The sequence below is a fragment of the Perca flavescens genome, chromosome 7 (genome assembly GCF_004354835.1).
Source record: "Perca flavescens isolate YP-PL-M2 chromosome 7, PFLA_1.0, whole genome shotgun sequence".
Lineage (NCBI taxonomy): Eukaryota > Metazoa > Chordata > Actinopteri > Perciformes > Percidae > Perca > Perca flavescens.
The window spans coordinates 30667948-30691847 of NC_041337.1; the positions used below are offsets into that span (position 1 = coordinate 30667948).

General features: G+C 40.5%; 2 protein-coding genes across 6 annotated transcripts; one reads left to right on the forward strand and one right to left on the reverse strand.

Moving 5' to 3' along the window:
* Nucleotides 1-145: 145 nt before the first annotated feature.
* On the reverse strand, nucleotides 146-5223 carry zgc:103759 (U8 snoRNA-decapping enzyme). 4 transcript variants are annotated; one of them, XM_028583723.1, is made up of 5 exons: nucleotides 5145-5223; nucleotides 4806-4937; nucleotides 4089-4195; nucleotides 1222-1471; nucleotides 146-623 (listed from the first exon to the last, which is right to left on the reverse strand). In XM_028583723.1, exons 2-5 carry the CDS (start codon nucleotides 4935-4937, stop codon nucleotides 378-380), a joined length of 735 nt encoding a protein of 244 aa, XP_028439524.1. In that variant the 5' UTR covers nucleotides 5145-5223; the 3' UTR covers nucleotides 146-377. The 4 variants fall into 4 exon arrangements, with proteins under 4 accessions (XP_028439524.1, XP_028439525.1, XP_028439522.1 ...); XM_028583724.1 differs by having other exon boundaries at nucleotides 4089-4129; nucleotides 5130-5217; XM_028583721.1 differs by having other exon boundaries at nucleotides 5130-5217.
* An 896-nt stretch (nucleotides 5224-6119) lies between these two features.
* gss (glutathione synthetase) lies at nucleotides 6120-21863 on the forward strand. Of its 2 annotated transcripts, none has more exons than XM_028583050.1 (13): nucleotides 6120-6399; nucleotides 7047-7188; nucleotides 9211-9356; nucleotides 9551-9626; nucleotides 10191-10330; nucleotides 11052-11168; nucleotides 11777-11857; nucleotides 11980-12057; nucleotides 12209-12278; nucleotides 15831-16025; nucleotides 17549-17630; nucleotides 19504-19693; nucleotides 21301-21863. In XM_028583050.1, the coding sequence occupies exons 2-13, from the start codon at nucleotides 7057-7059 to the stop codon at nucleotides 21422-21424; spliced, it is 1431 nt and encodes a 476-aa protein (XP_028438851.1). In that variant the 5' UTR covers nucleotides 6120-6399; nucleotides 7047-7056; the 3' UTR covers nucleotides 21425-21863. The 2 variants fall into 2 exon arrangements, with proteins under 2 accessions (XP_028438851.1, XP_028438852.1); XM_028583051.1 differs by having other exon boundaries at nucleotides 6120-6286.
* Nucleotides 21864-23900: the final 2037 nt, after the last annotated feature.

Genomic DNA, 23900 nt, shown 5'->3' on the forward strand with positions numbered 1-23900 from the left:
CATCATCATAACATTAAAATACAAAAAGGTTTGATGAAGGCGTGTTGATTACCATTTTTACATCATATAATTAGATTTTATTGTATTTTTCTGCTAGAAATGAACACATCAGAAGTAGAATGACAGAAAAAAAGTTGGAATATCATAGACAGTTAAATGATTTTATTCGTATTAATAATGAAGCAGTTGATAATATTTTCTCCTAAACAGTTTGATGCATGAGGCAATTATGAGTCACCAGCTCAGAATCTGTGTGTGTGTGTGTGTGTGTGTGTGTTTAGGATTAAGTGTGTGAGTGAAGGATTGTGTTGAACGTTGCCGATAGGCAAACTGTATCTGTGTATGTGCTGGAGAGGATGTGCTGGTGCAGATGTGTTTCAAAACCGTTTCCTCTTTTCCTCCGTTAGCGCAAAGGCCACTTGCAGGTCCTCTGCGGTGTGTGTGTGTATCTTCAGAGAGTGTGTGAGGGCTTTATGCAACTCCTCAGGGGCAACCAGGTTGAGACGCAGCAGAGAGTCGGCCAGCTGCAAGCGAGCATTACCGATGAACGAGTGCGACAGGAAAGCCGCGAGGCCTCCCCCACCTTTCGTAGTGTACAGAGGGACTCTGACCATTCCTAGAACCTGGAGAGAGAGAGAGAGAGAGAGAGAGAGAGAGAGAGAGAGAGAGAGAGAGAGACACATAAGTATACCAGTCTTCACTGCCTACACTAACACCAAAAAGCAGGGGAAGAGAAAGATAGAAGATAAAAGTATGACAAAGCTAGCAGTTAAATATGTCTTCATCTGCCACAATGTAAGGCAAAATAAGCAGAGAATTTAACATTTTATGTTTTTATTATTATTTTGTTTTTTATTTATCATACCTTTAGAGGGACATGCACAGTATTTGTTTATTATCTGCCATTATATCCTAATTATCCTGTTTACTTTTATTATTATATATGTATTTACCCCTTGTTGTCTGTTTGTTTGTTCCTATGCTTTGGCAACACATATGTATTGATTTTGTCATGCCAATAAGGAAAATTGAAATTTGAGAGAGCACACACACACACACACACACACACACACACACACACACACACACACACACACACACACACACACACACACACACACACACACACACACACACACACACACACACACACACACACACACACACACACACACACACACACACACACACACACACACACACACACACACACACACACACCTCCTGTCCATGATCTGTTGCAGTGGATGCAGCCGCTCTCTCCACCTCCCTAATCTGCTCCTCCTCCATCTTCTTCACGTAGAAGTGAGTGATAAGACGAGAGGACGGGGAGGAGGAGGAGTGTGAGGAAGCAGGGGCATAGCAAGAGTCCGCATGATCTTCCACCGATATAGGAAGAGCTACACCCAGCTCCTCCAACAACTCCCTGCTAAGCCCCGCCTCCAGGGTCTCCTCCAATGGTTTGACGAACCTTAAGTGTGGGAGGCGGGGTCAAAGGTCAGGATCACATAAAGTAGATAAACCGTTTCAGCCATACTGCTCTCCTGAGACTCCTTAGTGCAGAAGTAAATAAATCAAGCTGATTGAGAAGCCCAGACAATCCTCGCTGGATCTCGATAGCGGTGCCAAATTAAAGGCGAGTGAGAATGGCCACATTCTGAAACGTCTCACACAAAAACAAATCAGATAAAGCCTTCAATTTAGGAGTAAATACAACCATACGAAGAGTTGAGCCCATGTCGTAAACAGGTGCTTTTGTTATATGTACTAATTTACTCCCTGTAGAGAGTAATTAGTTACACTACTCCTTACATTATTTGCGCCATTATTGTGCCTTCATAAACCTGCCTAGTACAAATATAGTTTGCCTCAAAATAATATATCAATAAATAAAATAATATAAGACTGGCCTTCCTAACATCATGAGATGCAGATTGATCTCATGAAATAGCGTATGTATGACACGCCAATTCATATGCCATTATTGGCGTGTTATCAAGATGCATACTCGTTTTTTAGCGTGTTCATCAACGCCGTTTGGCCTCCATTGACTTACATTACCTTGCGATTGCGTGTGAATTGACGCCGTAGCGGGGAGCATGAAGGGGATGGGTAAAAAACAAGACTCTCACCCATGAGAGCGGGGATCGCGTCCTGCGTGTGAAGTTTCTTTTCGAAGTTTGTTCTTTTCCCAAACCCAACCGGTTGTTCTTTTCCTAAACCCAACCCGCGTGTGACGTTTCCTAACCGTAGCCTCGCGATAACACGTAGCCTCGCGATAACAGGTAGCCTCGCGATAACACGTAGCCTCGCGATAACACGTAGCCTCGCGATAACACGCCACGTGGCTTTAGAAAGCGGACGTTGCAGACTGCCGTGACATACACGCGGATAGCTGAAAACGCGTACAGATAACACGCCACTTGGCTTTTTGGAAAGTGGCGTGTATGTCTACGCAGTCATGATATCACGTTGTGAGATGAAAGAAAAAAATGTGTTTAATTGACGTATGAACTGCATGTAACGGGCCACACACACTCAAGCAAACTCACTTGAGTTGCTCTTCACCAAACCATGGTTTTATAGTAGACTATTCCTGCTTATTTGTTTATCACTAAAGCGGTGGTCATACCTCATAAGGAGGAGTCTCTCAAATTGTTTGTCAGACAATCTGTTTCAGTCAGCACAAGACTGCTCAGGCCGAAGAGCCTCTGTAGACGCCATCGCTGTGTTGAATTTTACGGATATGATCCTTATTGTATGTAAAGCAAGGAACAACATCAATGTTTGATGAGTAACTGTAATGTGATTACTGAACGTAAGAACGTTACTGCGTAAGACAAATGTAACGCAATTACAGTAATGCATTACCTTGTAATGCGTTTTCTCCCACAACACTGGTCATAAGACAAAAGAACAGAAACACTTTATAGCACAATGGCCATGCACGTGTTCTTTGGGGTTTTTTATGTCAGAATTTCTTATTTTTCAGGCAATAGTTGCATTAAATCTTAAACACTTTGCTGTCTGTTTGTGAAGATTAACCCTCCTGTTATCCTTGGGTCAAATTTGACCCGTTTTCAAAGTTTCTATATCATAAATTTGGGTTTCTTTCAACCAAAGTGCCCAAATATAACATGAATGGTTCCAAAAAATGTAAATTGTTTCAAAAAAGTAACGTTACACTGACAAAACTTTGACATACAGTAAACCCGTCTGTGTTTATCCACTCACACACATCTTCTGATCTTAACAATTAGTCAAAATATTTCATAATTTCTGATTTTTTTTTAACTCAAAAATTAGGTATAATTTCATATAAATGAAGTTTGTTGACCATTGAATTCCAACAAGAAATGTACAACTAGTGGTAAAAAGTTGGAATGAAGTTGGCTAAGAAGATGCAACGCAGAATTGGGTGATAATTTATACTTTATATTTCATAAACAGGTAATGTTAAAACAGACGGAGGACAACACAAGGGTTAACAGAAAGTGACATTCCTGAATCGCTGTTGGATTAACATGCATTAGCACATGAATTGTATAATTTCCTGTTAGTATAAAATGGTAAGAGTAGGCAGATTTCCTCTATTCTAACTGCAAACACTGCAAATAATACAATTAGTATATGTTATATAATGTATAATTGGGACACTGCTGCTTCTGACCATTGTTACCATCTGCTTATGCAGCTTTACTTTCTTTTGCATATCATCATGATTTTTGCAGACTTTTCCTGCTGCGTTACATCATTTCACTGTGTACGTGAATGATTCTGGCATTAACTACTGTAAAATCACAGACACTAAGGCGAAGGTGAGTCATGTACAACTGATTAATAGTTAATCAGTATGTGTCTGGCAGTTACAGTTTTTAGAAATGTCGTTATTTTTTTTACTGCAAGACAAGGAGAACCTGTAATGCATATTTTCTCATGTTTCACAGTTCGTGACAATGTGTGAATGTTTGTTTTGTGCCGTAAAGGTTTATATCTTTTGACGGGGCTCATCTGTGAAGAAAAACCTAAGCTAAACCAACCTGTTCACCTAAAAGGATAAAACAAAAGCAGTACCATAAAAGACTTACCCTCCAGGGAAACCCAGCAGACCGTCAAAGCGCATTTGCATCTGTAGGAAGTGACAGAGGATGTTATACGCTCCCACTGATGCATCCATACACAGAGACAGAGCTACCTGGACACAAACAGGAGTGTGTTTTTATGCAGGCAGAAACAATGAAGGGTGAAAGGTGTACATCACTTGTGCATGCAATATTTTCCATCTACACACACACACACACACACACACACACACACACACACACACACACACACACACACACACACAGGTTTGTGGCACTACCCTTACCCTAACCATCACAACTAAATGCCTAACCCTAACCCTTACCCTCACCATAACCTAATTATATCCCTAATCCTACAACCAAGTCTTAACCCTTAAACAGCCCTTTAAACTTGTGGGGTCCAGCATTTTGGCCACACACACACACACACACACACACACACACACACACACACACACACACACACACACACACACACACACACACACACACACACACACACTGATGCATCCATACACAGAGACAGAGCTCCTTGGACACAAACAGGAGTGTGTTTTTATGCAGGCAGAAACACTGAAAGGTGTACATCACTTGTGCATGCAATCTTTTCCACACGCACGCACGCACGCACACACACACACGCGCGCGCGCACACACACACACACACACACACACACACACACACACACACACACACACACACAGAGTGCTCTTTCTCACCAGTATGATATGTCGGATAGGAAGTCTCCCAAACAGCTGACTTTTCGTGTCACAGTAGAGCATCACATGACATGCATGCCTGCAGCCTGAGCACGCCAACGCCTCCGCCCTCGACAGCTGTCCACTCGCCATCTACAAGTATACACACAAACACAGTGCAAAATTACACAGGCTCAGTTCAGTGCTAACTGATCACTCTGCATGGCTGCCCCCTTTTCACGTGCATAGACAGTGAAATTAAGGTCACGTGCTGCCAATGTGACTGCATCCAAACACACTTGATCTCTTTGTTTTTATCTCATCTCATATGCTGAGTTAGCATACCTGAGTGAAACCTACTGATTGGCTTGATGGCCTGTGGGCTTGTATGCAGAAAAGCTTTGGGAAGGCTATGCAGAACCAGGAAGCTTAAAGGAAGATCATCTGTGTGACTTGTATTAAAACAGCTTTAGCTCCCTCTGCTGTTGTGGAGTGGGGCTGACAACTTGGGGAATCCCTGCGTTGTACTCAACCTTTCATGTTGTACATATCTATTACAATAATTAATGTATTTCATACCTCCTACTTGTTCTTTAAGTACATTTTTATATATATTCATCTTATTCTAATGTTGATTATTGTGATAACTATGTGAACATGATGAAATTAGGCAGTTGTAACTCATTTGGCATCATTGTGACATGGCCTACTATTTAAAAACATCTATATTTTTACTCAGTGGGAATGACAATAATATATTTTTTAGGAAGACAATCGCTTAATCTAGGTCTTTTAATTTTTTATTTTTTTTGGCTGATAATGTTATCACTGTGGCCCCAAAAAGATTTGCTATTATAAGGAACGCCATTCGAAGTTGGTGTTATCTAACTACTAATAAATACTTTTGTATTGTATAGTTACAGTGAACCACCTCTTCTTCACTGTTCTTTGTCTTGGAATGACACCTTTCTGGATGTAATCCATTTTTGGGGAAGGTTTGTATCAAGTGGAAAAAAACACTTTTCATTTCAATTTCTGCTGTAAGCCTACTGTTATTTTTTTATAAACATTTTGCCAGATTTACATTGTAACATTTCCGTTCATTGTTTTCACGTTGTTTTATTTATGAGCCACACACATTAACTACCGCAAAAAAAATGCCCTTTCCTAACGTGATCTGACAAAGTGCTGTCTCATTCTTCAGTCATCATTTTTTGAGTCAGTTCAGTGCACGGATGTAGGTTCAGTGCTGGATCGGTCTTTAATCGTTTGGTGACGCTTTTGACACTGATTGGCTGTAGAAGCTAGTAGTTTTGTCAGTCCCCCCCACCGACCAATCAGCGGTGGCTACTGGTTAGCGTACATCTGACTCCCTTACATTACAAGCGGCTATTTCAACGACATTATTTGTAGCGTTATAAAGGTTAGTGTACCTCCAAAGGCAATATACGGTCAACACAGACCTAACGTATACATTGTACCCGTCGAGCAGGACCATAAAGGTACATTGCTAACTATTTACGACTAGCGTTACCAGACACTAACGTTATCCGACGGTGTTCAACGTATTCAACGTTAGCTTCCTGGTTTTAATTTAAACCCCAGTTAACATTAGGTAAGTAAGCTACACGTGTTGTTGTGTTAGTGTACACGGACCTATAACACTAGTATTACACAAGTAGTAACTTTATGCACGGTTTGCTATTTTGTAAACTTACTGATTTTCGTGTAATTCTTGCTGCATTTAGGTGTTCTAATCAGAAATCAGAAAAATGAGACTTGGACTGGGAGAATCTCTGGTCTCTTATTTTTAATGCGTGCATATTTTGTTATAGTTTTTTCAGTCTTCATGTAAAGCATTTTGGTAAACTCACATGTGCTAAATATGCTACAGGTTGGTACATAGCAACAACAATAATTGTTATTCTTGATATGTATGTTTATTAGTAGTAGTAGCAGAATTAACCTATAGTTGTAGTATTGTTCCTTTAGTTTTTAACAGGTATATTTAAACGAGAATGCAGGTTTATTTACTGACATATTCTCTAATCCAAAACAGAAAGGTAACCTCACAAGTGCTAAGCAATATTTAAAGTTATGTCCCTTATGTTCTGGGATGTTATATGTTTATTTTTTTTCCTTCACAAAGTGAGTAGTGAAATACTTTACAAACAACTTTAGGGTAAAATCTTTTTTCCTTTAGAGTGTAACGTTACTCTTGTACTGTTTTACCAGTTACGTTGACTGTTTTTCATATCGCAGGTGAATCAGAATGGCCCAGGGGATACCAGATAAGATAATGACTAATACTACACTGATAAAAGACTTGGCGGACGTGGCAAAAGATGCAGCACTTCTGCAGGGTGTTCTAATGCGGATCCACGAGACCCCCAACTCATCAGAGGTAGGAAGTGAAAACTGAGACATTTAGTTGGCCTGCACAGACTATGATAATATACTTAACATAAGCCAGACCTTCCTCCACAGCGCTGCAGAGGAAGGTCTGGCGAGTCCACACAGCATTCTGGGATGGGTGTAAAATGTGCTCTGGTTCATTGGCATTTCTTTAAACCAATCACAATCATCTTGGGCGGTGCTAAGCACTGCAAAATAGCCTCGGGAAGGAACTTGTTTTGATGGAACGTGTACGTTCAAAGGTTGTTTTTTGTCGTGCAACAGAAAACTCAGATTGGACAGATAGTCTAGCTAGCTGTCTGGATTTACCCTGCAGAGATCTGAGGAGCAGTTAACCATAGTCCTCATAAATCCACCGGAGTTTAAAATTAAAACACAAAGAAGCGGAAGGTAACGGGATATCCAAAAACGGACATCTGAAAAGAGTGACATCAGGCGGAATTTCCGGCAGAACGAGAGCAATCACAGAAGTAGATTGTTGTGCATATAGACTATATGTAACATAATATAAAAAATAACATTGCCTGGCATTGGCATCTGCCAATTCAGAGACCTTCTCTGCATAATGCAATACCCTTCACCTTGCAACGGCTGTCTCTCTTATGAGGAAACCTGTTCAGCTTTAAACTTCAGATTCACATTACCTTATTTTCCTGCACAAACTTCATTTGTGCAGTGGGCACATAAGAGAAATACAGCAATCATAGACGATCAATGATGTAAATGTAAATATTAAGGTACTACAATTGCATAAATAGTCATACAGGTCCAGAATCTGAGAGGGTTATCCTGAAACAAAGGGAAAAGTAAAGAAATAAGATTCCGTGGCTTGCTGCCTGCCCTTCTATTTTAAAATATGACCAACAACAAATCCAAAAATAAAAATAAATCACAGTCCGCTTGACAAATTCTGATCAAGTAGGATTATTTTCCATTACTACCTCACTTACTGTATATAGAAAACTTCCCAAGTTCATAAGCTTCAATGTGAGCCCAAGATGACATTTTTCATCTTAAAAATTACACTTCCTGTGGCCTAACTTCTTCATTATACCTCAAAAAAACTGAATTTTCAGTCACGAGCCTTCCAGATGGGGCTATGCATATTAGGTTCAGACAGGAGGTGGAAGCACCCCGAAGCACCCTGAAACCTCCTGCGCCTTTTCGGTGGCCATGCTGTTTTATTTAATGGCTGTCTTCATCCGCCTATATGCCTACCGTCATCTGTCTACTGAACTCTTGACCTGTTGGGCTATGCATCAGTCCCTTTTCCATTATTTATTAACCATGTCACTTTGTAACTGGTGGCAATAATCGCCACATATCTCCTAAACCCTGCTGATTCTTTGGCATAGCGTAAAGGCCGCCAAAGCCCAAGGTTCACTACACAGAGAGAGGTTAAGAATGTGCATCTTGTTGTGCTTTAAGATCCCTGTAATAAAGTTATAATCACTCAAGTAGTATCTCCTATGCATGAGTGAATACCGGTAAAAACTGTTTAACGTAATCCAGCAACCACAGTGAATGTGCCTATTTTAAGTTATTGTACTGATTCTTCTGATATGAAATAACTCAATAAATTTTTTTTCTTATGGTGTTGGGTGAGGGGCTTGTACAATAGTTATCAAACCAGGGCTCCCTCTCTTTATTTTCAATTTTCATTCATGCGAACCAATTTCATCAATTTCTATAGCAACTAGATCTGAACATGTATTTGTGTGATGTGAAAAGGTGAGCCCCAGCCAGTAAGAGAGGACATTATTTCATATCAGTGGGCTGTTAAGCCATTAAAACTGCCCTGTTCAATGTGAAGTAATGTTAGGAATGTGTTCTGCTTTCGGGTACGGGATTTGGCACAGAACTTTATTAAGCCTGTGTTTGCAGTTACAGGAATTCTTAGCCCAAGTGCTTGTTTTCATTCCTCACATTCCATGTCCAGTGCTTGTGTTTTGTGATGAATAGTTTTTTGAAGTCAGCATTCCTTTCTTACATTTTACAACTTGTCTTTCAGTTGGTGACGTACGCTCCATTCACACTCTTCCCCACACCTGTGCCTAAGGCTGTGTTCCTCCAGGCTCTGGCAGTGCAAACACACTACAATACACTGGTGGACAAGATCAGCCAGGATCCAGACTTTCTGGAAGAGGCTCTGGCTAGGTAGGATATGAGCCAACAATAATTACGGCAATCGGTAGCTTGGAAATGTGGCTACGCGGTGTAGTTTCAAGTTGCAGCATAGCATGCCAATATTATACTTCTATACAATTATGTGGGTGAATCTGTGACAACTAATGTAAAATTTTGATTAAATAGTTTCAGGATTTTAACAGGGTGACATTCTTTGTTTATAGCACCATTGCGGTGGATGATTTCACTGCAAGGCTTTTCAGGATCCACCAACAAATCCTAAAAGAAGGCAGGTCTCAGGTATGTCGTCTTAGCCACAAACAACCGAAATACGATGTTGCTTGCAAGACACATAACATTTCTGATGTCTTGATTATGTTTCAAGATGAATAGTTGTGCTGTCTGCTATTGCAAAGTGTTTTTTGTTTTTTGTTTTACCAATCCAGTTAAACACTGAAGGTCTTGCTTTCCACGGTTTTACTAAAGCTGTGGCATTTTAGCCTTAATGTTCAGCAATGCAATCACACATTACACATTAGACACAACGAGTCTGCATAAACCAGCTACCCTTGGACTTTCAATACATGACAGGAGGCCTTGTCAGATACTGTAGCGGTCCATCTTCAGAAAGGCTGATCATTCAGCAGCTGTCTACATCTGAATTTAGATATGAACATACCTACCTACATACTTGGATTGAGATTGTATAGCATTTTATAGAGTTTACTAGTTATCAACCAGTTTATTAGAAGTTGGTAATCTTCCTGATTTAACTATGTGCAAGTGACTTCTTTTCTGTTGCCACTTTAATCCTCAGACTGATTTTGCGTGAGTCTAAATGGCGGTTCTTTGTCTTCTTTCTAGTCTATTGCGTTGGGTCTCAATCGGTCCGACTACATGCTGGACCAGGGAGATGATGGCTCTTCGTCTTTGAAGCAGATAGAAATCAACACCTTTGCTGCCAGTTTCGGAGGTCTCTCTTCACGCACGCCAGATGTACACCGGTAAGTCGGTCATTGTCATATCACCTATAGACTCGGCAATGCTGGTTGTTGAACAATGAAGACAACAACTCCCATGATCCCACGCAACTTCACAACGTGAAGAGTCTGTGTTTTGATTGAGAGACCCCTACGGACACCCCCTTCCAGCATAAAAGTACATATTGTAAGTTGAATTGTGATGAAAATAATTAGGTTAGTGGGGCAACTAAAATTAATGTTGACATTTTCATAGCTGGTGATGAAAATGTGTGATCCTAGTGTGTGAAATACAGTGAAAATTTCAGCAGACATGACAAAAATAAAAGTATAAAAGTTACCTATTGAACCCTTTAAGGCAGATACTTTTCCTGTGTTAAAAAGATTTTTGCCTAGGCAATCTAGAGTATAATAATAATAATAACTTTATTTACAGACTCAAGGTCCAAATATAAAAGTACACACAACATACCACAGACAGAAGGGTACACCCAAACACAAAAAACATACAGACACACTGTCCATCACATAGTACACAGAGGGAACATACAAAACATACATACATACATACATACATACATACACAGACACAACAACAGTATGTTGTTGCTTTAATTAAATATCAGAGTAATGTGATCAAATCTTTTGGTTTTCATGAAATTATTAAAAGTGCAGTCAGAAAGAAATAAAGAAATGATTTGCTGTGGTTAACAATGCCATAAGTATTATTTATCTCGCTCGACAGACATGTCCTTAAAGTGGCTGGGCAACTGGAGGAGAGCCGGCGGATCCTCGACAACAACCCTGCAGCTGGTCTGGCCAAGGCTGTTGCCAAAGCCTGGGAGCTCTATGGATCAGAGAGGTACATTTCCTCACCTAATGGATGTCCTGACTTTACTTACTTACTGTTCAATTTACTTAGCTTATTCCTTGTGTTGTCCTCGGGTCACATTTGACCCGTTTTCAAAGTTTTTATATCAGAAACATGGGTTTCTTACAACCAAATTGCCCTCAAAATAACGTGGATGTATGCATGTACGTTGTATGGAACCCAAACAACATATACATTCATGCATCCCTCTTCATTCACCCGGGTGACTCCTTTTCTTTGTGCAAATCTGACGGCCACATTCTGCTTTATGATGAATCGTGCACAAGTTGAAGGAGCTGATGTGATAACATTTCACTGGGATTGTACCTCATACAGTTGACCGATTGTTTGATTGATGTGTCACTGATGATCACACATATTACCAGGGTGATTCAACTTCAAGGCCCGATTTTGAGTTGATTAGGAATGCAATGTATTAAGTATTGTAAAATCAGTTGTGTTTACAATTGGTAGAAATTTAGTTGATCAAAACAATTGCCAGTAAGATCTGTGGACTATTCAGAGTAACCAAATGCCCCGAATAATGATTTAAAGGTAGCAGTGAGCGTGTTTTACAGGAGCAATTGTTGTCATTACAGAGCAGTCGTCATGTTCCTGGTGGAAAAGGGCCAAAGGAACATCTTTGATCAACGATACATTGAGAACGAACTGTGGAAGAGGTATGCGTGAGTACAGAGGAAGCCATTCCCCATTAGCTTTAGCCAACATTTGATATTAAAGTAGTGCAATTTTAGTAGAACAAACCTTTTGTAACCAGCACTCTACTGTCAATGTGTTTCAGAAACATAAGCACAATGAGAAAGCGGTTCGACGACGTTATCAAAACCGGGTCCCTTGATCAGGACAAGAGGCTATTTGTGTAAGTCAGTTTCTGTCAGTTAAATCTAAATAATTGCATGCTATACAATGTATTATTCATACATTAAAGCTATATGTTATACATAGGTATAATATATGATATGATTATGATCAGTTGTACTTAATGTGTATTTATATGACTCTCTTTTCAGTGATGACCAAGAGGTAGCAGTGGTGTACTTCAGGGATGGCTACATGCCTGAGAACTACATTTCTGAAAAGGTCTTCACTTAAATCTTTATTCCTAGTATTCCTAGTTTTAGTTACTGACCACGTGAAGTGCAGTCAGCATAGAAAACGGTGTTTCATGCAGACACTACCACCTTTAAGAGTTTAGTTGGGAATGGACATGAGGACTTGAAACCTTTTGTTGAGTCCTTGTAGGTTTTCCAAAGAGACAGACACAACTTTTTTTTTTCTTCTTCTGTGCTGCCACACATTATTCTTACAATTCATGCCCTACGTGGCAAAATAATCAATTCTCTCATTGGGATTTAAAGAATAATCACATAATTGTGTTATATTTTTGCAGGCAATTTTAATATTGCAGAGCTATTCAGTTGCCATGCATATCCTGCCAAAACCTGATGTGTAAACTGTGCAGCTGTATTGTGAGCAGTATAAATATCTAACCAGAACTACAAAAAGTCAGATTACTGTGTTTGGGAACTTGATTGGTACATCCCTAGCTAAAAGAGCTGGGAGCAAATCACAACTCGTTGTGTTTTTAGCAGCTTTCTGCTTTCCGTGTGTCCAGTGCACTACCTCATTCTCCTGTCACTGTGGTCAGCACAGGCTCACATGTTCCCTGCCCCCCCTCTTTATGCTCTGCTGCCCAATGTGCCCTCCCCCCCAAAAAAAGAAAACAAATACTCAAAGTGGACATCCAGTCTGAAAACAGCCCTGTGTCAAAATAGAAGTGGTGGCATTGGTGGAGTTGTGTTGTTTCAGGTTCAGGCAAGATAATTAAATATGATCCAGGAAGTACAGCTGTAGTATCTTAAGTCAAGGTGCAGTAGGTAACACTTATAAAACTAACTTTCTGTCATATTTGCTGAAAGTTAATTTCAGCCAGGGGCGGATCTAGAAAAATATTCACGGGGTGGCGAGAGGGGGGCAGGAATGTTTGAGGGGTGGCAACATATGTCAGACGTATATTTACTGAATTTAATCAGTTATCACAGTTTGATGAGAAATAGTATATACACACTACAAAAGGGCACAGGCTGCCATTTACAAACTCATACAGACACACTTCATCTCATGCAATCAGTGTCCTGCATTTGAGGTTTCATTTGAAACAGTTCATATTAGGAATAAGTGACCATACAATGTGATCTCACTTAATAGGAGATAGAAGTAGGATAGAAGTAAGGGGCATTATCACAGGAAAGGCATTAAGTTAAGACCCAGGTGATGAGTGGCAGATGTCTGAGAGGGGAAGCAAACTGTTTTGGACTGTGCAGGCAGCATTTGTACAAGATTAGGAACTGTCATAGTTATAACCATCAGACTGTGTTAACACACACTAACATTTTAGCCTGGGAGAGTATTTTTAGGTTCATTTGTTTATTTTTTATTTGATTTATATATATTTTTTATATTTAATCTGAGCAATAGATCTAAAATACATTCTACACAAAATATAAAAACTCATCTCCCCATCTCATCACACTTTCACACTGACAACTTTCCCTAATTATTCATATTTAAGCTTTGTCATTTGTTGTTCTTATTCATATCTAACTTAGTATACTATACATCAACAGTTTCCATACCGTGTGGACCAGCTCGACAGGTGATCGTTGGTGATGGCCCAGGCACTCTGCTTTCCCTTTCACTGTCTGAGCCCTGCACGTTCTCTTGTCTCTGGCTTTCTCCCTCCTCATCTTGGTGATGCTCTCCCTCCATATCTTCACCGCTGTGGTGTTCTCCACCTCCTCCTGTCCCTGGTTGCCTTGGCCTTGTATTCTGTCTCTGTCACGTTTCTGTTGCCATTTTCTCTCTCCTTCCACCTCTTCTCACTCTTTTTCCACCTCTTTTCTCTCTCCTTCCACCTCATCTTCTCCGTCTACCTTGCTCACTTGTTCATTTTCTATTTCTCTCGCCTTTCTCTTTGGAGACAAAAACTGAATATGCCACCTTTCCTCTTCATTTCTGTAAGATTCAAAGTAACAATGTTTTCCTTGACAGACGTTGAATCAATATTAGCTTTTGTAGCCTACTTTACACAGAACAAACGTCAGATCCTAAGTAACATTGTAGCCTATAGTTGGCATTTGCCACCCTATGCCACCCCGGTAGATCCGCCCCTGATTTCAGCCTATAGTGCAGTTTGCAAAAATCCACAGCTACCTGTTCAGAAGCACCAATCAGGGCCAGGTGGGGTGTCTAACTGCGTGTCATTCTCCCTTGTGGGGGGAGGCTCTTAGGAGACCGTTTTGGGCTTTAGCAGAAAGGGGGGAGGGACTCAGAAGTTGTTGATGTTCAAATTTGTCATGGATCTTCGCAATCCTACCTACAGCACCTTTAAGTCAATTTTTTTATGTAGCCCAATATCACTATCACTATCACTACAAAATTGCCTCAAACCACCTGTACAGCATAGGACACCCTTTATCCTTATCCATAAGGCTGAAGGCTTATCGGATGCCAAAACACTGCACAGCAGTTTATTATAGTGTTACCAGGAAGGATTTTACTGCTCTGAAAAGTTAACATGGAAACAATCATTTCATTTGTTGTGACAACAATTGCAAGGTTTACACAGCAGTGTCCAGGATTTGTGTTACTAAGTAATCTCCCAGGAGGCAGCGCCTATGCAGTGCCTTGCCGGATGATGTTGCTTTGCATTCAGACTTTTTTTGTCCTTGCATTTATTTTGCCTGAGCCCTCTGCGTTAGCACCGCTGCGACGTCAGCAGTGTGTGTTTTCACGCAGTGCTAATGTTGGTCTGAACACAGGCTACAAGTTGTGTTGACCCACTTCTGAGTTGGAAAACCTGACGTGTGTGACAATATGTAGTACTTGTGGGATATCTAGCTAGTCTATATCCACAACGTTCCACTTCCGGGATTGCTCCGTTGCCGCCGGAAAATCCGCCGGAAAATCCCCCGGATTTAACCAATCTAACCAATTGCAATGGATGCAAAAATGTGATTCAAAAAAATATGTTTTTTATAGTCCCTAAGCTCATTTTGTGTGAAGTAGGGCTGAACAATTAATTTTTTTCAAATAGAAACCGCGATTTGAAAGGATGCGATTAGCTTATCGTGAAGACCGCACTTGATCAAATGTGAAATATTTAGTTAAATGTTTGGTGTACTTGTTTGGTGGTTGACTTAAGATTTTTTTTTTTATTATGTTTACTGTTTTTTCCTAAGATAAATGCTGGAATAAAGTTACATATCACAGATTGTTTACAGAAATCTCAAATTTTCAGTGGATCTTTCATTTATTTTTTATTACTTCATTTAACACGATTGTAGAAGGTGCAATATGTAGCAAAACATTTTTTTTTTTAAATCAAATCGCAACATCTGGCTGGCAGGAAAATCTCAAGTAAATTTTTTCACCCCAAATCGTTCAGCACTAGTGTAAAGTAGAGATTAAGTGCATTGCACTGCATCACCTGGCACATTATTGCCTTGCATTGTAATTTATCAAGGCAGGTATGAATCCAGTTGTACTGAACCATTGGCTAGTTAAATGTACTGGGTGTATAGGAATTCTTACCTAAAGGAGAGAAACAAATGAGTGTTCTTTGTATTGTAGACTTGGGATGCTCGTCTTCTGATGGAGCGCTCTCTGGCTGTGAAATGTCCGGATATCAGCACTCACCTGGCTGGAACCAAGAAGGTCCAGCAGGTGCTCGCCAGCCCTGGAGTTCTGGAGAAGTTCTTCCCTGACCAGCCCCGAGTGGTGGAGCAGATCAGAGCAACATTCGCTGGCCTCTACACTCTAGACGTGGTGAGAAAATAACACATGCTACACAGTTGTTTCTTTGTTTTTATTGAGGAGTTTAATAAAAAAAAGTTTGCACGTTTTTACGTTGAATTTACTCATGTTCAGGGAGCAGGGGAGTACTTATTGTAAACGCATGAGATATAATTACTAAATTTTTTTCACATACAGGGCTGGGTATTGCTCAGAAATGTTCGATACCGGTACCCATACCAATACAGTGACTTTGATACCGATTCCTAAACGATACTTTTTTCCTTACCAATTTATAAAATCCATTTTAAACAGAAAATGACAATTCTACACATAAAGTTTTTATTGATTTATTTGTATTTATTTTATATTTTAGAGTTTTTCCAGCATGTCTCTGTGGCGTGTAATGTTGGACAGCCAATCACCAACATCATTAGAGCTTGGTTGAGCTCATTGGCTCACTGACTCTGATGAGATTTGCTCCTTAGGTATTGAAACTACTCACTACTTTAGAGGCAATTCGGTCTGTGCCTAAAAAGTACTGAATTTAGTATCCAGCCCTAATAACAGTGTGTGTGGCCCTTCTACACAGAAATGGATCATAAAGTGTCAATATTTCTTTTAAATGAAACTACCGATATACAGGAAATGACTTAATGACTGTGAATGGCAATTTGATTTTGAGAGCTTCTGTTTTTATTTCTTGTTTCCCTCACCTGCGTGCTCTGACAGCAGCTGACAGTAAATTGACGTTTTCACAGCACTGTGCCAGCTCCAAAAAACTGAAGAAACAACAACAATCCCAAAGCAATCCTACGCCGTGTGTGAGCAGCAAGTTTAGCCAGTTAAAAGATACTCTCCGTGAATGGTCCGCATGCGTTACGCGTTCAATGTAGCCAAAGCGTTAAGGCTGTTTTTATGCTTCTGTGTCGAATCGACGGCGTACCCCCACAGACCCCTCTGCCTCTACGCCGGACCCTACGCCGTAGCCTGATGTGCACCTCTCGAAAAATGTAACCACACATCGCAGCGACGCTAGTCACTCGGCCGTGGCTGGGTAGCGTTGCATTTCCCCCTACTCATTTCCTGGTTCTCCTTCTCCATAAACAACATGAAATCAATGAGAGGGTTCACTTTTCCTGCTACAGATTTCCCACCATGGTCAGAAACAACAGGGGAGGCACTTTGTTTCTCTCACTATGACTCTAGAGTCGCTACTCGCTCCAAAGCTTATCGCCATCACTCTTTCACTTCTCCCTCGCTTTATCATCCACACACACACACTCCATGCCGGCTCGACACACACCAGCGCAGTATAAACATCAGGCCACTTACGTAGGCTACGGTGAAAGCTCTGTGTGGAGCCTCCACAGAACCATAAAACAGCCTTTAGCCTACATCATGTCCTTGGCTCTACATTTTTGCACTGAAACTGTTACAGGTATACAGAAAATGTTAAAAGTGAAATTGTTGCATTGTAATGCTCTGTGCTAAAATGTCGTGGCATGTTTTCTGTTTCTGGTTTTATTTCTTTTTTTGTTGTTGTCATCTTTTAGGGACCAGAGGGTGAAAAAACGGTAGCAATGGCGTTGGCAGCACCAGATCGGTTTGTTCTGAAGCCTCAGCGCGAGGGAGGAGGTACGATGGAAGAAACTTCTTATGAAATACACAAGTCCCTAAACCACTACCACATTGATCACCATTTCTTAGACCAGGAGAGTTTGAAATGTCAATAACTCCATGGTAGCGTATACCACCACAGTTACTACTGCGAAGAGCATAACACTGGGTTTCCACAGGCAGCGTTTTTCAACTGCAACTGATTTCAAGCGGAATCGTGTCACCACTACATGATGCCGACTAGGGTTGGGCATCGAGAACCGATTCCTACTTGGAATCGTTTCAAAAATTACGATTCCATCAGAATTGTTTCTTTATTGGAATCGTTCGTCAAATCTGATCATGGGTTCCAAATTTAACACGTGCAAGTTTTGGTTTCCGTAGCGGCCAGGCGCTTGTTATGTTGCAGCCATGGAGCACAGTAAGTGGTGCTCTAGTGTGGCTTTATTTTGCATTGAAAAAGCAACAACTTTCCTCTTATTTGTGAAATAAGCATGTGACCCGTTTCAACTCCACCCCTCAAAGAATCGGAATCGAGACTCGATAAGAACCGGAATTGAAAGGAAGAATCGGAATTGGAATCAGAATCGTTAATATCCAAACGATGCCCAACCCTAATGCCGACATTGTACACACAGAAAATGAGTTGTTGGTGTTGATATATACGCTTTCTATGATTTTATATCTGGCCTAACACAACTGTACTCTACTGGTACGTTTTTTACTCCAGTCACACACTTTTCTGCTTAAAAAGTAGTGTTTGATTTGAATAACGTTAAATTACTAGCAACAAGCTAGTTGTCATTGCTACAATGCTGACCACAATTTGATCTAAAGAGCCGACTTGTTGTCCCTTCGGAAAAACGGCTGATTGGCGCGCACCATTTTCTCTCACTCTCTCTCTTCACGGAGAAACAGCTGATCAACAATCTACTAGCATAAGTGTAACAGAGCTGTGCAACATTGTAATAAAATATATAAATGAAAATAGGTTGAGTATAACTTATATATACTTATAGGCCTATATACAGATCAGTCTCAGGTTGAAACTTGTAGTTCTGAAAGTTAAGTTCCACAACTTAAGGTCATGTTTATGTATGTTTAATGTATGCCTTAGTTTGAGGTTGTTATTGTATTTCAGAAAGTTTTCTTTAAAAACAATGTAATATGGCACTAAAATGCACTTAATATGTTTAGTTTTTTTGAGAGATTATATTGTCAGCAATGTAGGCAATAAAAATGTAGCTTTTTCTGAAAATTAAACCAAACTATTGTATATTATTGCTCTTCAATTAATTATCCGATTAATCGATGGAATAATCGGTAGAATACTCGATTACTAAAATAATCGATAGCTGCATCCCTAGTAGGATATATTGGAGGCACGTTCGCGAGTCTGCCCTCTCATTGGCTACCGCTCTGCGGAGAGCGGTGAACATCCGGGCACTTTCGCCGCCATCGGTGGATTTCGCTCGTACCGCTGTATGTCTCATAGGTGATGAAATTAATCTCTCCACTCTGCCGTTATTTCAGCTGCCTGTGGCTGTTTGGCTGCGTTCACACAGCCTGCATTAGCCGTCCGACGATCCGGCAAAAACCCAGGTCTTTCCATTCATTTTGAATAGGGATCGTACTTTTAGGCTGCGGCGGGGGTTGCTGCAGGGGGGACACTCAAAAATCTGCAGCGGGCCTGCGGCGAAAAGTTGAGACCAACTCAGCATTTGGAGGAACGCAACCCCACGTCACGCTGTGGGTGGCCCATCATGTAAGCGGCGATCAGACTTGTTGGTGTGTTTTGAGCTCTGGTTTGAGGCAGTGTCAGAATCCCGTACAGGAAACAGGAAACATCACTGCCTTTATCGCTGCCACAAATCTGTGATCATTTTTCTAGGTAACAACATCTATGGATCAGAGATCTGCCAGGTCTTGCAGGGAGTGAAGGAGAGTACAGAGAGGATGGCCTATATTCTGATGGATAAAATCCATCCCGCCCCCGTACAGAACTACCTGCTGAGACGAGACGGTCCTCTCAAAATCAGCAACTGTCTCAGTGAACTGGGCGTGTTTGGAACATACGTCAGGTATGTAATCCCTATTTCGTTGGCAGAGAATGCATTTTGTGTCATGGGAAGGTGGGATGGGATCTTTAGGTCGATTCATTTCAGCTTTAACTGCAGCTCAATATCTCAGAATTGCACTGCAAGCAGATAGAGCTAAAGCATACATGTAAAATAAAGAAGTTTATCTTGATTTTATACCCACTGCCAACAAGTAACAAGAGGGGTTCTTGGTCTTGGTAATGCTTCATCCTCTCTACAGCATTAGCTCCTCAGGCCAGTGTAAAAAACATCCCCCAAACATCCCAAAGTTCAGCCATGGCCAATTGTGATGCTCCAGTTTTTCTGATCATTTAGTTTGAGGCGATATATCAGTGGTTCTCAAACTTTTTGACCTCAAGGACCCCCACAATGAAAACAAAACTAGACCACGGACCCCGATTTGATAAGTTTTTGTCCCAGGGTTCCCATTGGATAGGATTCTTTTTTTCTTGTTGATGTTTTATTACAAAAAGTCTATGAAAGCCAAAATAGTCATACATTCTGTCATTGTATTACTTATGGTTGGAATTATAGTGACAATCTTTTTTTTTTTTTTCTCACTTTTTGCTGGGGACCCCCTGGAACACCCTCAAGGACCCATGGGGGTCTCCGGACCCCACTTTGAGAACCATTGCGATATATTATAAAGGAACAGCATTTCTAGTGCAACATTTGAGCGACCGAGTATGTGTAATTTGAAACCCACAGAGACTCAGCAGCTCGTCTCAGCTCTAGAGAGCATTCTGGTGTTTTTCAGCGCTTTGTATAGCTGCCTGGCCCCCCAATTTTTTGGTTTTGATTCACTCTCACCGCTCACATCAACGTCTTTTCCAGCAAACAGCTGTTTTTTTTCCGCCAACAAGCTTTGATGAACCCCATTGTACACTACCTGCTGTTAGGGAAATTATGATACATACTTTCCCTGTAAACAAGATAACATGGGAGCCATTGCGTGTCCTTGTCTAAGCACGGTGTGTTCTTGAGGGCATACATTCCCTCTCAGACCAGATAGGGGAGACATGATTGACTCTGACGAGATAACAATTGACGACATCTACTCTGTATCATGATTATTACATTTCACTTGGTAATTATAAAATGCAGCTGTAGAGAGCCTTACGTTAGGTCATTGTCTGTACTATTCTGTACTGCGGAGACTGCCTCCTTGTTGGGTTCTCAAGTAAAATGAACTTTAATATATCTTCAGTGGTCCCTGTCTATTCTTGATAATGAAATGATTCTAACAACAGCTCAGCCACTTATACAGTATATGTGGTCCTTAATCAGATACACATCAGATTCCTGGCTCCGACTCCTGATGTACACACACCTCTGTACAGAAGCTGCAGCCATTGCTTCACAAACAGCCGTAATTAAAGATTTGCCTCTCTTTCTCCTCCTCCTCGTCGTCATCTGCTCAACAATTTCGCTGGCTTCCACTGACTGCACATAAACTTGTAAACGCTGACTTCAGTTTACTTTTCTGCAAAACGAAAGCGCTGTGTGTGTGCACTATTGATCTTTTGCACATGCAGGCCAGTTCAGCACTGTGACACATTTGATATGCGATATCTCTGTCACCTCTCCAGGCAAGGGAAAGACATGGTGATGAACGAGTGTGCGGGTCACCTGCTGAGGACCAAGAGTTCCGAACACTCAGACGGAGGCGTAGCAGCGGGTGTGGCTGTGCTGGACAATCCTCTCCTCGTCTGAGAATTTTACACTCCTACCTGCTGGGCTTCCAACAAAGAAAAAAACACCCAATTGGACAATGACTACTTTGGCTGCTACAGCGTGAAAATGATGCTGAGCAAATGCGTGTCCCACATGCATCTTACTTGAGACAGGCTGGACAGAAATACTAGCAGGGTAGACTCAGTTGTTGCTCGCACTGAAGCCTTCCTTTGGGATTCCTCCCGCTGTTACAAATGTCTTTTGTTTTATCTCTAGTGGAGTTTTGTATTATTTGCCTCTATTACCAATGCCAGTGGTTCCAAAAGGATTCATGAGGACCATGTTTCTTATCAGTTTTTTTGATATCATGATGATTCTGTTTTAAATGGAGTGCTGCTCTCAAATATACACTCTAGGCATAGCTTCAGCAAGTTCAAAACACTTAACCCCAGTAAATAAACACATTATTTTAACATAACATACATGCTCAGTTTTAAAGGTCCCCTGACATGAAAATGTCACTTTATGAGGTTTTTTTTTAACATTAATATGAGTTCCCCCAGCCTGCCTATGGTCCCCCAGTGGCTAGAAATGGTGATAGGTGTAAACCGAGCCCTGGGTATCCTGCTCTGCCTTTGAGAAAATGAAAGCTCAGATGGGCCGATCTGGAATCTTCTCCTTATGAGGTCATAAGGAGAAAGGTTACCTCCCCTTTCTCTGCTTTGCCCGCCCAGAGAATTTGGCCCATCCATGAGAGAGAGAGAGAGAGACATCATGGCTTTCAAACCAGCAAAGTGGCAGTTGGTCAAGGCCACACCCCCACCCTCCACCTTGCCCCCCCCCCTGTCCTCCTCAATAGCATTTAGAGCTACAGACACAGAAATGGCACATCCTAAGGAAAGCTCATTGTGGGAGTGGCTCTAGTGGCTGTAATTCTGCACCATGTCTGAATTCTGGGAAAGAGACTTCAGATACAGTATTAGGGGACCACTAAGGCCTATATAAAAGCATCCAAAAAGCAGCATGTCATAGGGCCTTTAATAACAGTAACATGCATAAGGGGAGACTGAATAGTGTAAAACCTTTAACTCATAGATATCAACATGAAACCTCCCCAGTTGATTACTTACGTTAAGACAATTATTTTGATAAAGAAAATCTGAATAAGTTATGTTTAGATATGCAAATGAGAAATATTCAAATTAAATATGTGGATATATGTATATGTGTGTGTGTACATTTATAGATTTATACTAATTTGCATACATTTCCAAAATAGAAATGTGAACATTGGATAAAGCCAGGTTAAAAAAATGTATTTCATTATATTAACACAGACACATTATATTAACACATTATCAAAGGTTTTTACGTTTTGGATATCTTTGGATCACTTCTTAAACGTCTACAGCCAACAAAAACAAAGATTGCCATGGTTTTAGGAATACAGTGTTCTATAGATCCGGCTACGAATGATATATGAACAAACCTCTCGGTTCAAACCTTCAGAATATATATAGGAATGAAAATGAAATGTTTAGTGTATGTAACTGCTAATTAAATGGAGAGTTCTGGCTTAAGACTGAGAACAAAACTTATTTTAAGGAAGCTGCCGTTAAATATATGGATTGTCAGGGCAAAAATGTTTATCCCATAGATATCACTGTTAAAACTTCAGTTGATTACCTGCATTAACACAATACTTTTTTGTATCACATATTTTCTGAAATGTTATGTTTATATGTAAATGAGGCATAATCTAAAGGTAACTTTTGATGAATTTAGGACAAATCTAGCGATGAAAATAGACAAGGTGTAGTAAAATAAACACCTAAATGTGTATATTTTTTTTTTTCTTACTAGTCTGGAAGAAGACATGTTATGGAAGCAAATAGCCAAAAATCACCAGTGCATGAAAGAATGTTTTTGCCTCTAGAGTCTGGCCTTAAATTGCCTAATTCTCAATAAATGCTGGAGCCTTCATTTACCTCAATAGAACTTAGGGCCAGTTCATTGGATGCAAACTGCAAAACTATATGTTGGTTCCATAAAATCTCCCAATGTTGAGACTCCATTCAACAACTCTGTACTTCTATCTTGAAATATGAAATGAAAATATATTCATGCAGAAAGTAATGCTACTGCTATTACTATAAATAATAAGAGAACTATAATTATTTATTTTTATAGTACCTTTTGTATAAGAAATACAGCTTAAAGTGCTTTAAGTGAAGGGAAAACTACTCCAAAGCCAATTGCAATTATACTGTTGTGAAATGATCTTATGATAAATATGTTTAGCCTGGCTCCGCCCTCCTACATACTTCTGCTCAATTTTCATTTTCCTTCAGTACATCGTCTGGGTTTGCGGTATCGCGTGTTTTCTCTGGCCAAATCAGTGAACTGAGGGAGTGGCTGAGAACGATGATGTTGAGGTTGTACACTAGTTTGAGTTGTAGTTCCGTAATGGCGGCGGAGAAAGATGCATGCAAAGCCGTTCGGTCTGTTGTGGTAA

What these genes read in the sequence shown, in the direction of transcription:
- zgc:103759 (XM_028583723.1), bottom strand. Translation starts at nt 4,937, where the DNA reads ATGGCGAGTGGACAGCTGTCGAGGGCGGAGGCGTTGGCGTGCTCAGGC. An exon ending in CTATCCGACATATCATACTG is followed by an intron (nt 4,196 to 4,805) that starts GTGAGAAAGAGC and finishes GTTTGTGTCCAG; the next exon opens with GTAGCTCTGTCTCTGTGTAT. An exon ending in CTGCTGGGTTTCCCTGGAGG is followed by an intron (nt 1,472 to 4,088) that starts GTAAGTCTTTTA and finishes CCCACACTTAAG; the next exon opens with GTTCGTCAAACCATTGGAGG.
- gss (XM_028583050.1), top strand. Translation starts at nt 7,057, where the DNA reads ATGGCCCAGGGGATACCAGATAAGATAATGACTAATACTACACTGATA. An exon ending in GAGCTCTATGGATCAGAGAG is followed by an intron (nt 11,169 to 11,776) that starts GTACATTTCCTC and finishes TTGTCATTACAG; the next exon opens with AGCAGTCGTCATGTTCCTGG. An exon ending in GCCTCTACACTCTAGACGTG is followed by an intron (nt 16,026 to 17,548) that starts GTGAGAAAATAA and finishes GTCATCTTTTAG; the next exon opens with GGACCAGAGGGTGAAAAAAC.